Source organism: Meles meles, chromosome 6 (genome assembly GCF_922984935.1).
Source record: "Meles meles chromosome 6, mMelMel3.1 paternal haplotype, whole genome shotgun sequence".
In the NCBI taxonomy this organism is placed as follows: Eukaryota; Metazoa; Chordata; class Mammalia; order Carnivora; family Mustelidae; genus Meles; species Meles meles.
Genome location: NC_060071.1, coordinates 57078929 through 57096026, shown reverse-complemented (window position 1 = coordinate 57096026; position 17098 = coordinate 57078929). Strand labels below are relative to the sequence as shown.

The window sequence follows — 17098 nt, the reverse complement described above, 5'->3', positions numbered from 1 at the left end:
TTTAGCAAGCTAGAAAGCAGAATAAACTCTAAGACAATAGAAAGTATGACAACTATACAGCTGTCCTTTGATTCAGTGTCCTTCTCTGTCTTTCAACTGTCCATTTTTTCTGGGTCCTTATGGTTTGGGTACATCTCTTGTAAATAGCAGATAGTTGTATTTTTAAAAATCTTTTTAATTGTCAAGTTCTGTCCATCAAACAGCAATTTAAATGTTTAGATTGGATTCTACCATTTTAAAATTTCTATTTGGTCTTTTTTCTTTAGGATTCATTCTCATTTCTTCTCTCTGGATTTTTGGTTTGTTTTTCCCTTATTCCATTTGTTCTCTTTCCTCTTTTGGAGTTTCCACATTCTATCTATTCTTTCAGTAATTACCTTTGAAATTTTCCACATATTTTACTTAAACTATAAAGGGGCACCTGGGTGGCTCAGTTGGTTAAGTGTCTGTCTTCGGCCCAGGTCATGATTCCAGGGTCTTGGGGTCGAGTCCCACATGCGGCTTCCTGCTCAGCGGGGGGTAAACTGCTTCTTCCTCCATCCCACCCGCCCCATGATCTCTCTCTCTCTCTCTCCCCCTCTCTCAAATAAATAAATAACATCTTAAAAACCAAAAAATCCCAAACTGTTGAGTTTAAAAAAGAGTCATCCTCCCAACAATAACAAAGACTTTCAAACACTTTGTTCTCTCCTCTGATTTACATATTACTGTTCTGTCCAATATTTCTAGCAGCTTATTTTTTATTTGTTTATTTACAGCATAACAGTGTTCATTGTTTTGGCATCACACCCAGTGCTCCATGCAGTACGTGCCCTCCCTATTACCCACCACCTGGTTTCTCAACCTCCCACCCCCCGCCCCTTCAAAACCCTCTGGTTGTTTTTCAGAGTCCATAGTCTCTCATGGTTCATCTCCCCTTCCAGTTTCCCTCAACTCCCTCTCCTCTCCATCTCCCCATGTTCTCCATGTTATTTGTTATGCTCCACAAATAAGTGAGACCATATGATACTTGACTCTCTCTGCTTGACTTATTTCGCTCAGCATAATCTCTTCCAGTCCCGTCCATGTTGCTACAAAAGTTGGGTATTCATCCTTTCTGATGGAGGCAAAATACTCCATTGTGTATATGGACCATATCTTCCTTATCTCTCTCTCTCTCTCTCCCCCTCTCTCAAATAAATAAATAACATCTTAAAAACCAAAAAATCCCAAACTGTTAAGTGAGTTTAAAAAAGAGTCATCCATTGAAGGGCATCTTGGTTCTTTCCACAGTTTGGCAACCGTAGCCATTGTCTAGCAGCTTATTTTAATACACAAGTAAGATACTAAAAATATTTCAGAGACAACACGGACTTGGGTGAAGGTCCACGTTTACAGTTCTATTTGTTCAATATTTTTGTTGCATTTCAGAGCACTAGTCTTCTGGGATCATTTTGCCTTTACTTGAGGTACCTTCTTGAGAATTCCATTAGAGGAGTTTCTAACTCAGCACATAATTATTTGTTGTGGAGGATATCCAGTGCACTGTAGGCTGTTTAAGAGCATCCCTAGCTGCGAGTAACTAGCTGCCAGTAGCATCTCCAGTAGTGACAATCAAAAAAAGTCTTCAAACATTTCTAACCCCCTGGGGGACAAAACTGTCAGTTGTAAACCACTAGCTTAGAGTAAGTTTCGTGGTGTAAAATGTTCTTGGCTTTTATTTAGCAACAGCCGTCTGTATTTTGTCCTTATTACCGAGCGTCTTGCTAATAAGCACAAATTCTAGGATAATAACAGCTGTGCAAACACTTTAGGACATTATCTGTTTTGCCATTGATAATTCTGTCATTCTACTGTTCCTTTGATGATGTGCACTTCCTCTCTGGTTGATTTCAAGATCTTTTCTTAGGCGTTCTTCAGCTTCATTAAGATATGTCTAGGTGTAGTTTTTCCTTTTGTTCGGTTCACAAACCCCTTTTACCTGTTTCTAATCTGTTAACTTTACATTTTATATCAATAACTAGCTTTTCTTTTCTACAAGTTCCATTTGTTCTCTCTAAATAGTCTTTCATTCCTGAGTAGTATGCTCATCTTCCTAACTCCATCTGTTATTGATTTGAACATTTAATAGTTTTGTATCATAGACTCTGGACCTCTTCACCCCTCTTGAGGGTTATATGAGAAGTCCCAGACCCAACATACTACTTCCCTGCTGGTTCAATAGTCTTACAATATTGTTGGTTAAAAAAAAAAAAAATCTGGCTTCAGAACTATCCTGCCCCATTCTGCTGCCTGCTGGTCCAAGCCTTGTCCTGACAGCTACCCACCCCCCACCCCAACCCCGCTGCAGCCCTGCCACCTCTACATTTGCAGCCTCTGGAGTCTCAAGTTTCAAATGCAACCACCGTAACTTCCTGACACTTTAATCCTAGATGTTTCTAGCCCAACTCTGCTTGCTTGCTTAATTTGGGGGGGGTGGGTAGAAGAATACTCCTGGAGACTTTGCCTACATTTGAGACCAATGATGCCTCTAAGATAGTCTTATCAGGGTCTACATGTGGTGGTGTTGCAAATGTGAGGGTCCCACAGAGTTCCTGGTCAATCATGAAAGAGCAAGGCTTTCCAGGCGAGAAACAAAGTTCTCATCAGGAGTGGTTAACTGAAAGGCATGGATCCATTGTCAATCTCAGTTTCTTGGTGGGAGATTACACTGCTTCAAAAGTACAGCCTTAAAAAAAAAAAAAAGGAGGGGGGAGGGATACCTACCTGGGTAGCTCAGTTGGTTAAGTGTTTGACTCTTGATTTTGGCTCAGATCATGATCTCAGGGTTGTGAGATCAAGCCCTTGGTTGGGCTCTGTGCTGAGCATGGAGCCTGCTTAAGATTCTCCCTCTCCCTCTACCCCGCCATTCACATGCTCTTTCTCTCTAAAAAAATTAAAATAGATAAATAGGGGAGGAGTCAAGATGGCGGAGAAGTAGCAGCCTGAGACTACATCAGGTAGCAGGAGATCAGCTCGATAGCTTATCTAAACATTGCAAACACCTACAAATCCAACGGGAGAGCGAAGAGAAGAAGAACAGCAACTCTAGAAACAGAAAATCAACCACTTTCTGAAAGGTAGGACTGGCGGAGAAGTGAATCTAAAACGACGGGAAGATAGACCGCGGGGGGAGGGGCCGGCTCCCGGCAAGCGGCGGAGGAACGGAGCACAAAATCAGGACTTTTAAAAGTCTGTTCCACTGAGGGACATTGCTCCAGGGGCTAAACCGGGGTGAAGCCCACGCGGGGCCAGCGTGGCCCCAGGCCCCGCAGGGTCACAGAAGGATCGGGGGTGTCGGAGTGTCGGAGAGCTCGCAGCTATTAGAACGGAGAAGCCGGCTGCCAAGACAGAGCCGAGGACTGAACTCTCAGCTCGGGGTTACCTTGAACTGGTCGCGGGCTGGGTGAGCTCGGAGCGCGGCTAGAGGCTGGGGATACGGGAGTGATTGGGTGCTGTCCTCTGGGGGCGCACTGAGGAGTGGGGCCCCAGGCTCTCGGCTCCTCCGGGCCGGAGACTGGGAGGCCGCCATTTTCATTCCCGTCCTCCGGAACTCTACGGAAAGCGTTCAGGGAACAGAAGCTCCCAAAAGCGAACCCGAGCCGATTACTTAGTCCGGCCGCCGGTAAGGGCGGTGCAATCCCGCCTCGGGCAAAGACACTTGAGAGTCACTACAACAGGCCCCTCCCCCAGAAGATCAACAAAATATCCAGCCAGAACGAATTTCATCTATCAAGGAGAAAGCAGATTCAATTCCTAAGACAGCAGAGCAATTCCAGAGGAGGAGAAAGCAAAGCACGGAACTCATGGCTTTCTCCCCATGATTCTTTAGTCTTGCGGCTACTTCAATTTTTTTTTCTTTTTTCAATTTTTTTTTCTTTTTTCAATTTTTTTTTCTTTTTTCTTTTTTCTTCTTCTGCTAAATTTTTTAAAACTTTTACCCTTTTCTTTTTTAACATTTTTTGACTAGTTCATCTAAATATATATATTTTTTCTTTCTTTTTTGTATTTTTTTATTTGTTTTATTTTTTAAATTTTTTTCTTTCTTTTTTTTTTTTTCTTTTTCTTTTTTTTTCAGAAGCTGTTTTATCCCCTTTCTCCCCCCCACAATTTGGGGTCTCTTCTCATTTGGTTACAGCGCATTTTTCCGGGGTCTTTGCCACCCTTTTAGTAGTTTATTTGCTCCTTCATATCCTCTTATCTGGACAAAATGACAAGGCGGAAAAAATCACCACAAACAAAAGAACAAGAGACAGTACCGAAGGCTAGAGACCTAATCAACACAGACATGGGTAATATGTCAGATCAAGAGTTCAGAATGACGATTCTGAACATTCTAGCCGGGCTCGAAAAAGGCATGGAAGATATTAGAGAAACCCTCTCTGGAGATATTAAAGCCCTTTCTGGAGAAATTAAAGAACTAAAATCTAACCAAGTTGAAATCAAAAAAGCTATTAATGAGGTGCAATCAAAAATGGAGGCTCTCACTGCTAGGATAAATGAGGCAGAAGAAAGAATTAGTGATATAGAAGACCAAATGACAGAGAATAAGGAAGCCGAGCAAAAGAGGGACAAACAGCTACTGGACCATGAGGGGAGGATTCGAGAGATAAGTGACACCATAAGACGAAACAACATTAGAATAATTGGGATTCCAGAAGAAGAAGAAACAGAGAGGGGAGCAGAAGGTCTATTGGAGAGAATCATTGGAGAGAATTTCCCTAATATGGCAAAGGGAACAAGCATCAAAATCCAGGAGATGCAGAGAACCCCCCTCAAAGTCAACAAGAATAGGTCCACACCCCGTCACCTAATAGTAAAATTTACAAGTCTTAGTGACAAAGAGAAAATCCTGAAAGCAGCCCGAGAAAAGAAGTCTGTAACATACAATGGTAAAAATATTAGATTGGCGGCAGACTTATCCACAGAGACCTGGCAGGCCAGAAAGAGCTGGCATGATATATTCAGAGCACTCAACGAGAAAAACATGCAGCCAAGAATACTCTATCCAGCTAGGCTATCATTGAAAATAGAAGGAGAGATAAAAAGCTTCCAGGACAAACAAAAACTGAAAGAATTTGCAAACACCAAACCAGCTCTACAGGAAATATTGAAAGGGGTCCTCTAAGCAAAGAGAGAGCCTAAAAGTAGTAGATCAGAAAGGTACAGAGACAATATACAGTAACAGTCACCTTACAGGCTAATAATGGCACTAAATTCATATCTCTCAATAGTTACCCTGAATGTTAATGGGCTAAATGCCCCAATCAAAAGACACAGGGTATCAGAATGGATAAAAAAACAAAACCCATCAGTATGTTGCCTACAAGAAACTCATTTTAGACGCGAAGACACCTCCAGATTTAAAGTGAGGGGGTGGAAAACAATTTACCATGCTAATGGGCATCAGAAGAAAGCTGGAGTGGCAATCCTTATATCAGATCAATTAGATTTTAAGCCAAAGACTATAATAAGAGATGAGGAAGGACACTATATCCTACTCAAAGGGTCTGTCCAACAAGAAGATCTAACCATTTTAAATATCTATGCCCCTAACGTGGGAGCAGCCAACTATATCAACCAATTAATAACAAAATCAAAGAAACACATCAATAATAATACAATAATAGTAGGGGACTTGAACACTCCCCTCACTGAAATGGACAGATCATCCAAGCAAAAGATCAACAAGGAAATAAAGGCCTTAAATGACACACTGGACCAGATGGACATCACAGATATATTCAGAACATTTCATCCCAAAGCAACAGAATACACATTCTTCTCTAGTGCACATGGAACCTTCTCCAGAATAGATCACATCCTGGGTCACAAATCAGGTCTCAACCGGTATCAAAAGATTAGGATCATTCCCTGCATATTTTCAGACCACAATGCTCTGAAGCTAGAACTCAATCACAAGAGGAAAGCTGGAAAGAACCCAAATACATGGAGACTAAACAGCATCCTTCTAAAGAATGAATGGGTTAACCAGGAAATTAAAGAAGAATTGAAAAAATTCATGGAAACAAATGATAATGAAAACACAACAGTTCAAAATCTGTGGGACACAGCAAAGGCAGTCCTGAGAGGAAAATATATAGCGGTACAAGCCTTTCTCAAGAAACAAGAAAGGTCTCAAGTACACAACCTAACCCTACACGTAAAGGAGCTGGAGAAAGAACAAGAAAGAAACCCTAAACCCAGCAGGAGAAGAGAAATCATAAAGATCAGAGCAGAAATCAATGAAATAGAAACCAAAAAAACAATAGAGCAAATCAATGAAACTAGGAGCTGGTTCTTTGAAAGAATCAATAAGATTGATAAACCCCTGGCCAGACTCATCAAAAAGAAAAGAGAAAGGACCCAAATCAATAAAATCATGAATGAAAGAGGAGAGATCACAACTAACACCAAAGAAATACAGACAATTATAAGAACATACTATGAGCAACTCTACGCCAACAAATTGGACAATCTGGAAGAAATGGATGCTTTCCTAGAGACATATAAACTACCACAACTGAACCAGGAAGAAATAGAAAACCTGAACAGGCCCATAACCAGTAAGGAGATTGAAACAGTCATCAAAAATCTCCAAACAAACAAAAGCCCAGGGCCAGACGGCTTCCCAGGGGAATTCTACCAAACATTTAAAGAAGAACTCATTCCTATTCTCCTGAAACTGTTCCAAAAAATAGAAATGGAAGGAAAACTTCCAAACTCATTTTATGAGGCCAGCATCACCTTGATCCCAAAACCAGACAAGGATCCCACCAAAAAAGAGAACTACAGACCAATATCCTTGATGAACACAGATGCAAAAATTCTCGCCAAAATACTAGCCAATAGGATTCAACAGTACATTAAAAGGATTATTCACCACGATCAAGTGGGATTTATTCCAGGGCTGCAGGGTTGGTTCAACATCCGCAAATCAATCAATGTGATAGAACACATTAATAAAAGAAAGAACAAGAACCATATGATACTCTCAATAGATGCTGAAAAAGCATTTGACAAAGTACAGCATCCCTTCCTGATCAAAACTCTTCAAAGTGTAGGGATAGAGGGCACATACCTCAATATTATCAAAGCCATCTATGAAAAACCCACCGCAAATATCATTCTCAATGGAGAAAAACTGAAAGCTTTTCCGTTAAGGTCAGGAACACGGCAGGGATGTCCATTATCACCACTGCTATTCAACATAGTACTAGAAGTCCTAGCCTCAGCAATCAGACAACAAAAAGAAATTAAAGGCATCCAAATTGGTAAAGAAGAAGTCAAACTATCACTCTTCGCAGATGATATGATACTATATGTGGAAAACCCAAAAGACTCCACTCCAAAACTGCTAGAACTTGTTCAGGAATTCAGTAAAGTGTCAGGATATAAAATCAATGCACAGAAATCAGTTGCATTTCTGTACACCAACAACAAGACTGAAGAAAGAGAAATTAAGGAGTCAATCCCATTTACAATTGTACCCAAAACTATAAGATACCTAGGAATAAACCTAACCAAAGAGACTAAGAATCTATACACAGAAAATTATAAAGTACTCATGAAAGAAATTGAGGAAGACACAAAAAAATGGAAAAATGTTCCATGCTCCTGGATTGGAAGAATAAATATTGTGAAAATGTCTATGCTACCTAAAGCAATCTACACATTTAATGCAATCCCTATCAAAATACCATCCATTTTTTTCAAAGAAATGGAACAAACAATCCTAAAATTTATATGGAACCAGAAAAGACCTCGAATAGCCAAAGGAATATTGAAGAACAAAGCCAAAGTTGGTGGCATTACAATTCCGGACTTTAAGCTCTATTACAAAGCTGTCATCATCAAGACAGCATGGTACTGGCACAAAAACAGACACATAGATCAGTGGAACAGAATAGAGAGCCCAGAAATAGACCCTCAACTCTATGGTCAACTAATCTTCGACAAAGCAGGAAAGAATGTCCAATGGAAAAAAGACAGCCTCTTCAATAAATGGTGCTGGGAAAATTGGACAGCCACATGCAGAAAAATGAAATTGGACCACTTCCTTACACCACACACAAAAATAGACTCCAAATGGATGAAGGACCTCAATGTGAGAAAGGAATCCATCAAAATCCTTGAGGAGAATGCAGGCAGCAACCTCTTCGACCTCAGCCGTAGCAACATCTTCCTAGGAACAACAGCAAAGGCAAGGGAAGCAAGGGCAAAAATGAACTGTTGGGATTTCATCAAGATCAAAAGCTTTTGCACAGCAAAGGAAACAGTTAACAAAACCAAAAGACAACTGACAGAATGGGAGAAGATATTTGCAAACGACATATCAGATAAAGGGCTAGTATCCAAAATCTATAAGGAACTTAGCAAACTCAACACCCAAAGAACAAACAATCCAATCAAGAAATGGGCAGAGGACATGAACAGACATTTCTGCAAAGAAGACATCCAGATGGCCAACAGACACATGAAAAAGTGCTCCACGTCACTCGCCATCAGGGAAATACAAATCAAAACCACAATGAGATATCACCTCACACCAGTCAGAATGGCTAAAATGAACAAGTCAGGAAATGACAGATGCTGGCGAGGATGTGGAGAAAGGGGAACCCTCCTCCACTGTTGGTGGGAATGCAAGCTGGTGCAACCACTCTGGAAAACAGCATGGAGGTTCCTCAAAATGTTGAAAATAGAACTACCCTATGACCCAGCAATTGCACTACTGGGTATTTACCCTAAAGATACAAACATAGTGATCCGAAGGGGCACGTGTACCCGAATGTTTATAGCAGCAATGTCTACAATAGCCAGACTATGGAAAGAACCTAGATGTCCATCAACAGATGAATGGATAAAGAAGATGTGGTATATATACACAATGGAATACTATGCAGCCATCAAAAGAAATGAAATCTTGCCATTTGCGACGACGTGGATGGAACTAGAGCGTATCATGCTTAGTGAAATAAGTCAATCGGAGAAAGACAACTATCATATGATCTCCCTGATATGAGGACATGGAGAAGCAACATGGGGGGGTAGGAGATAGGAGAAGAATAAATGAAACAAGATGGGATTGGGAGGGAGACAAACCATAAATGACTCTTAATCTCACAAAACAAACTGGGGGTTGCTGCGGGGAGGTGGGATTGGGGGAGGGGGAGCGGGCTATGGACATTGGGGAGGGGAAGCGAACCATAAGAGACTATGGACTCTGAAAAACAACCTGAGGGTTTTGAAGGGTCAGGGGTGGGAGGTTGGGGCAACCTGAGGGTTTTGAAGGGTCAGGGGTGGGAGGTTGGGGGAACAGGTGGTGGGTAATGGAGAAGGCACGTTTTGCATGGAGCACTGGGTGTTGTGCAAAAAGAATGAATACTGTTACGCTGAAAAAATAAATAAAATGAGAAAAAAAAAATAGATAAATAGATAGATAGATAGATAGATAGTAGAGCCTTTCAGAAGTCTGGGTCACTACTGTGACCTCAGGAAATCTCAAATGGAATGGAAGTTCTAGAGTTTCTGAATAGTAAGTAAGTTTTACTGTGCAGGAACTAAGAACCAAATCCATGTCCTAGGGCTGTTTTAGGATTATCCAGAATCCTGAGAGAATTCCATTGGAAGGCACCTTCTGAAACTGCTCTCAATAATGCTATGAATTAAATAGTCCATCAGATCATCATGTTGGTTTTTTTACCCTGATTTTACTATCCAGATAATGCTAACACTACTGGGAATTTACCAGTGTTTCACTGCACAATTCAAACAAAAACTGATACAAGTGCCATTGATTCTATTAGATTTCAAATTTCCATCCTTTATGGCACACAATTTTCTTTTGTAGAGGAAAAATGGTGTATCAAATGTCTTATTCTTTATAAAAACTTTATTGTTGTGGTGATATTATCTCCACATTGTGGTTTTTGTAATTTGCCACTTATACTACAAGTTGGGGCTAAGATAAATCAATCTCAGATTCTTTCCTTAGTCTTCTGACCTTGTCAAATGGTCTTTGCTTGTCTGAGCTAGGCAGAACAAGAGCAGTAAATGAACTTAATTTCCCTTGGCACAGGTCTGGGTCTGTGTGAACATGAAAGGTTGTCTCAAATGTTATAAATTATGTTTTTGATTTTACAGTGTTTGAATAAGTAGTCAAGAGTCATACATTATAACTGATTGCTATATCTCTTAAATCACTAGCTTATTCTCTTTTTCTCTATAATTTATTTGAAGAAAACAGGTCATATGTTCAGCAGAGTTTCTAATTTTTTTTAAAGATTTTATTTATTGGAGAGAGAGAGAGAGAGAGAGAGAACATGAGCAGGGGAAAGGAGGTAGAGGGAGGGAGAAGCAGGGTGCCCAACACAGGACTCTGAGATTAAGACCTGAGCCAAAGGCAGATGTTTAACTGACTTGAGCCACCCTTGCGCCCCTAGAGTTTCTGATTTTGATGATGACATCCACGTAATACTGTTTATTGTTGTTACTGTTTTTTGTATTTCCTATCTATTGCTACTTAGGTCTAGAGGCTTATCAACATTCAGTACTTTTAGGGGAGAGGTAGGAAAACTCCTTCACAGTGGAATTTTGATCTTCTGCTAAGAGATACACGTCATTTGCGGGTGCCTGGGTGGCTCAGTCTTTAGGCGCCTTTGGCTCAGGTCACAATTCCAGGGTCCTAGGATTGAGCCCCACATTGGGCTCCCTGTTTAGTGGGAGGCCTGCTTCTCCTCCTCCCACTCCCTCTGCTTGTGTTCCCTCTCCCACTGTGTCTCTCTCTGTCAAATAAATAAATAAAATCTTTAAAAAAAAAAGAGAGAGATATAAGCCATCTAATTTTCTTTATTTTTGAGATACTAACAACTGTTGGTGATTAATGACTAAACCCATTAATTTATAAGGTTTACAAGTGGTGATACTCTTTTCTATTATTTTTCCTTAATTTATTACCTGAAATACTTTTATAAAAAGATACTTTCTCTAATATACAATTTGCTTATCCGTTGGTATTGTCAAGTAAGATATATACTTCATTCTTTCCTTTTATTAACCAATTCTTGGAATAATGAATTAATTCACTAGAATCGTCCAATGGTGACCAATTAGTTTTTTAAAGTATCAATACAAACTCATGAATTTAAATATTGGATAGATTTCAAATGAAATTCTTTTCCTGCATCAGTTAAGATGATTCATTCTTTAATCTCCTTTTTTTTAAGGGGTGGGGGAGTTGGGGAGAGGGAGAGAGAGAATCTTAAGCAGGCTCTATGCCCAGTGCAAGCCCCATACGGGACTCTATCTCACAACCCTGAGATCACAACCGGAGCCAAAATCAAGAGTCGGAAGCTTAACTGACTGACTGAGGCACCCAGGTGCCCCTAATCTCCTTTGGTTAACATACTGAATTACATACATTGATTTTTTTTTTTTTAAGATTTCATTTATTTATTTGACAGAGATCACAAGCAGGCTGAGAGACAGGCAGAGAGAGAAGGGAAGCAAGCTCCCTGCTGAGCAGAGAGCCTGATGTAGGGATGCGAGGCTCGATCCCAGAATCCTGGGATCATGACCTGAGCTGAAAGAAGAGGCTTTAACCCACTGAGCCACCCAGGCACCCCCATACATTGATTTTTAATGGTAAACCAACCATGTATTCCTTTTTTTTTCTTTAACTTTTTAAAAAAGATTTTATTTTTATTTATTTGAGAGAGAGAGAGAGAGAATGAGAGAGAGCATGACAAAGCAGAAGGTCAGAAAGAGAAGTAGACTCCCCATGGAGCTGGAAGCCCAATGTGGACTTGATCCCAGGAATCTGGGATCAGGACCTGAGCTGAAAGCAGTTGCTTAAGCAACTGAGCCACCCAGTGCCCCAACCATGTATTTCTAGCATAAACCCAAACTGGTCACAGGGGTAATTTAAAACATATGTATTGTTTGATTTAGATTGCATATATTTCATTTAGGACATCTGTATCTGTATTCATAACTAAAACTGGCCTATACTTGTCTCATATTGTCATTGCTAAGTTTTGGTATCAAAGTTACACAATCCTCAAATTGAGGTAGGGACTGTTTGTTTTCCTGTTCTCTTAGAGAAATTGTAGAAGAGGAATTATTTTTCCTCAAATGTTTGGTAAAAATTGTTTTAAAAATGCTAGGGCCCACTGCTCATTTGCTTACTTGCTTACTAAAATGTTTTAAATTAAAAATTATACAAATACACACACAGAAACGTTCATAAATTTTAAGTACACAACTTAATTCTTCACCACAATAGCAGTTTCACTCTTCCATATAAAGGCTCAGCCTGACCTGAGTTTTATGAGAGATCTGATGAGTCAGTGGGAACAACAGATACATTAAAATGACTGTGCCCTATTGACAGGAAGAACATTTAGAAGGTCTGAAAAATATTATAAATTCCATTCAGCAGGCAAGGCAACTGAAGCACTTTCTAACCTACCAGGCCAAATTATGCTAAACAAGATTTTTTTTCCCAAGATTTTGTTTTTAAGTAATCTCTACATCTAAGGTTGGGCTCAAACTCGAACTCCTAGATCAAGAGTCACATGCTCCACTGACTGAGCCAGCCAGGTGCCCCTAAGCAAGATTTTTTAAAGAGCCGGCAAGATTCTTTTTTTTTTTTTTTAAGGTTTTATTTATTTTAGAGACAGGGAGTAAGTGAGAGAGAGCACAAGCCAGCGGGGGGGAGAGGGGGGTGCGGAGAGGCAGAGTGAGAGGGTGAAGCAGGCTCCCCATGAGCATGGAGACCAACTCAGGGCTCGATCCCAGGACCCTGACCCAGGATCATGACTTGAGCCCAAGGCAGACACTTAACCGACTGAGCCATCCAGGTGCCCCAAAAGCTGGCAAGATTTTACTTCAAGCTACCAATGCCCCTTCTGCATGCAGAGTATAACCCCATGGATGGAAAAAAGAAGATAGTCATATATAATAAGAAAATGTATAAATAAAAATTTCTAAAAGAATTCCCAAGTTAGTGAGGTAAAGTGGTAGGGAGAAGAGATACTTTAGAGGACTTTACTTTCCTTACATATACTTTTTGTATTGTCTGAAATCCTCACCAGAGCATGTTTTATTTCTATATTTTAAAATTTATAAGTTCTGAGATGTTGTGCAATTCCTGTTAAATTACTGAAATTTAAAATATGTGATCCCTAGAATTAAGAAATGTATTTCCATCACTTACTTAACAGATAAAGAACTGGAACATCAACTTCTACATCTTTCTTAAGCTCTTGCTATCCATGAAGTACTTTCAGTAATTAAAAAATGAGGGTGATTAAAAGATCAAGAAAAATAATAAAAAGGACAAAGTAGCTACAAAGCCCAAGATATGATAAAGTATTATAGTATCTTCTTGACAAAACTACCTTGGAACAAAGAAGCTCTAATTCTTACAGATTTTATTTATAAAAAGATTCTATAAATTACTTTTAAATGTACTACATTGGGTCTTAATAATAAATTGCAGAAGTAGTTTCCTAAAACTTACCAAGTTGGGAATGCAAACAGCAGGAAAAAAAGTTGAGGAGTGGAAAGCAGAAAAGGACAGGATAGAAAATAGAATTAGAAGTGGGAGTAATGTCTGTTAGTATAGGCAGGAAAAGGGTGACTTTAGTGAAAGTCAATCCCCACAGTAATACTATACCTAACAGCTGGCTGTGTTCCCCTGTGATGGAGTTCTGACTCGGGTCTGAAAAACAAACAATTGAAAAGAAAAGAAAAAAATGAATGACAAAAACAAATAATTTCTTAAAAATCAGCAACAAAAGTCAATGAAGGAAATAAGCAAAAAAAATAACGTTTTTAAATGCTCAAAAACATTAATAAAAGGATAATATAAATACAATAAAATATTAAAAAAAATAATCACACAGCTTTTTTGAAAAGTTCAGCAACAGAATTACCATGTGACCCAGCAATTCCACTCTTAGGCATATACTCAAAAGAACTGAAAACAGGGACATATACTCAAAACAGGCATATACTCAAAAGAACTGAAAACAGACACTTGTATGACAATGTACATCGTAGCATTATTTACAACAGCCAAAAGGTGGAAACAACCAAGTGTCCTTCAACAGATAAATGGATAAACAATAATGCGGTATATACATACAATGGGATATTATTCAGTCATAAAAAGAAAATGCTACAACATGGATGAACCTTGAAAATAAGCCATAAGCAGGAAAAATTTTGTACGATTGCATTTAAATGAAATTTTGAGAAAAAAGTAAATTAAAAAGATAATCACACAAATTTGATCAAGTAATACAAGTTCAATAAAGTAGAATGATTTGGGGCTTTACCACATGGGTTACATTTTCTCTTTAATGCCAAAGAAACATATGGCCATAGCAGCTCAAAGTCAAGACAAAAGTAAATAACTCATTACTACCAGCAGGTATGTTTTGATTCGACTTCAAGATAAAATGACTAAACTGGCTTTTATAAATATCTACTACTTCTAATCTATAATAAAATTAGTGGCAATAAGCCAAGTTCCTAATGCAAGAGATATTGACAATCATCATTTAACAACTAAACACATGGTTATTTTTTTTTTTAAAGATTTTTTATTTATTTATTTGACAGGCAGAGATCACAAGTAGGCAAAGAGGCAGGCAGAGAGAGAGGAGGAAGCAGACTCCCCGCGGAGCAGAGAGCCCGATGTGGGGCTCGATCCCAGGACCCTGGGATCATGACCTGAGCTGAAGGCAGAGGCTTAACCCACTGAGCCACCCAGGAGCCCATTTTAAAGGTTTGAAAACCATTAAGGGCTAAATATGGAAAAGACTTTGAGCTCCAGTTTCCTCAAAGATTAAGTCTCTTGAGATACTGAGGATTACATCTGGCTTCCCTGAATGTGTCTGGGCCACAAAAGTAATTTTACACAAGGGGGTCTATGAACAATGGGGAGAAGGTTGCAACTTTATTTTCACTAACCTGTAACTGAAGTTTAGTATTTTCTCCAAGTATGACATCAGAAACAAACTACAGAAAAGTACCTGTGCTTTGTCAACAATAAGTACAATTTTTCATATCACACTGTAATTGTTATATATATATATCTCTCTTAATACCATTTAAGTGCAATACTACTTTGAAATTATGGTAGTAATTAAAAGGCTGCTAGGTCTTCTTCAATGTACTGATAAAAAAGCACTTATAGGGGTGCCTGGGTGGCTCAGTGAGTTAGGGCCTCTGCCTTCGGCTCGGGTCATGATCTCAGGGTCCTGGGATCGAGACCCGCATTGGGATCTCTGCTCGGCAGGGAGCCTGCTTCTTCCTCTCTCTCTGCCTGCCTCTCTGCCTACTTGTGATCTCTCTGTCAAATAAATAAATAGCATCTTAAAAAAAAAGGACTTATATTATTAGATCACAAACTTAATAATTTTGATAATTGTATTTTAATAGGGTTCTTTTTAATCCTATATATATATATTTATATGCATGTGTAATACTTTACACATTTAAAAACATTACTCTGAAGAGGAATTTGTAGACTTCAGACTGCCAAAGAGGTTCCAGACACAAAAAAGATTTAGGATTATTGTTTTAAACAAAATTCAAACAATACTTCCAATAGTGTTTATAATAACGGTTTTTATACATAATTTAATTAAATCTAACACTTTAAGCATCCCATATAAAAAGAACCAATCAGAATACTAAACAAATTCTGGTTTCTGATCTACAGAACATATTATAGTACACTTTACATACTCTAATCAAGGAGGAAATAAGGTAGAAACCTGGTTGATACAACTAAAGTTTTAAATGTTATGTGAACATTTTAAAATATATTTTTAGATTTTCTTCCTTAATTTGGTTTTTAAAAAGATATTCTAAATTTTTATGTTCTCAGATGTTTTCCCCAACATACCACCAAATGGATACCTCGTTTTTAAATTTAAACTCTTATTTCTTACTTAAATAAACAGTATGTGTTTGTGCATAAGACAAAGTTGGAATAACAGTTCTATAGTATGTTAGTGTATTGGATTCATCTGTCTCTCTCTCCCTCCCTCTCACTCATACACACACACATACACACAAGGGATAAATTAGGCCCTATCATTATAGAGAAGCAGGTATAGCATTGAAGGAAGTGTAGAGAAAGAATCACAGTTTCAGGGGCACCTGGGTGGCTCAGTGGGTTAAGCTTCTGCCTTCCGCTCATGTCATGAGCTCAGGGTCCTGGGATCCAGCCCCGCATCGGGCTCTCTGCTCAGCAGGGAGCCTGCTTCCCTTCCTCTCTCTCTCTCTCTGCCTGCCTCTCTGCCTACTTTGTGATCTCTGTCTGTCAAATAAATAAATAAAATCTTTAAAAAAAATGGGGCGCCAGGGTGGCTCAGTGGGTTAAAGCCTCTGCCTTCAGCTCAGGTCGTGATTCCAGGGTCCTAAGATCGAGCCCCGCATCAGGCTCTCTGCTCAGCAAGGAGCCTGCTTCCTCCTCTCTCTCTCTGCCTCTCTGCCTCCTTGTGATTTCCGTCTGTCAATTAAATAAATAAAATCTTTTAAAAAAAAAATCACAGTTTCAGAACCAGAATAACTATGGTCATCATCTAGCTCTACTCTAGTGATTCCAAAGGAAAAGCTTGAGAAATTACCGGCACCATCTATTTTTTCCCCTAAAATCATATCAACAATCCTTTTTAAGATTACGATTCTCAGACACTGTCATTAATGGGAATGCCTCTTATGTATGTTGGGATGGGGCAAAGCTTAGAATCTCTTAATAGTTATAGTTGAGGGGTGGTTGGTTAAGCATCTGCCTTCAGCTCAGGTCATGATTCCGGGGTGCAGGGATCTAGCCTCACATCAGGCTCCCTGCTCAGTGTGGAGTCTGCTTCTCTCCCACCCTCTGCTCCTGCCCTTGCTTGTGCTTTTGCTTGCTCTCTCTCTCAGATGAAGAAATAAAAAATCTTTAAAGAATATTTATATTTCAGAAGATGAATGCTGTTAATAAGTGGCCAAAGACATGGCATACTATTGTCAAAAGAGAAAACTTAGAGAGATAATCTTAGGCTTTGGGGACCTATCT

The 17098-nt window shown here is 39.3% G+C and overlaps 1 protein-coding gene across 5 annotated transcripts in view; it reads right to left on the bottom strand.

Moving 5' to 3' along the window:
• The window catches only part of SLC12A6 (solute carrier family 12 member 6), a 101903-nt gene that overhangs the window by 38043 nt on the left and 46762 nt on the right, over positions 1–17098 (bottom strand). For 4 of the 5 annotated variants that reach the window (XR_006818655.1, XM_046007954.1, XM_046007956.1 and 1 more), the window contains one exon: positions 13697–13741. The exons of the other annotated variant lie outside the window; for it this stretch is intronic. Coding sequence is in view for 3 of the 4 variants with exons in the window: in XM_046007954.1 (XP_045863910.1) it covers positions 13697–13741 (45 nt within the window). In the remaining variant the exon portion in view is untranslated. The remainder of the gene's footprint in view (positions 1–13696; positions 13742–17098) is intronic. 5 annotated transcript variants of the gene reach the window in all.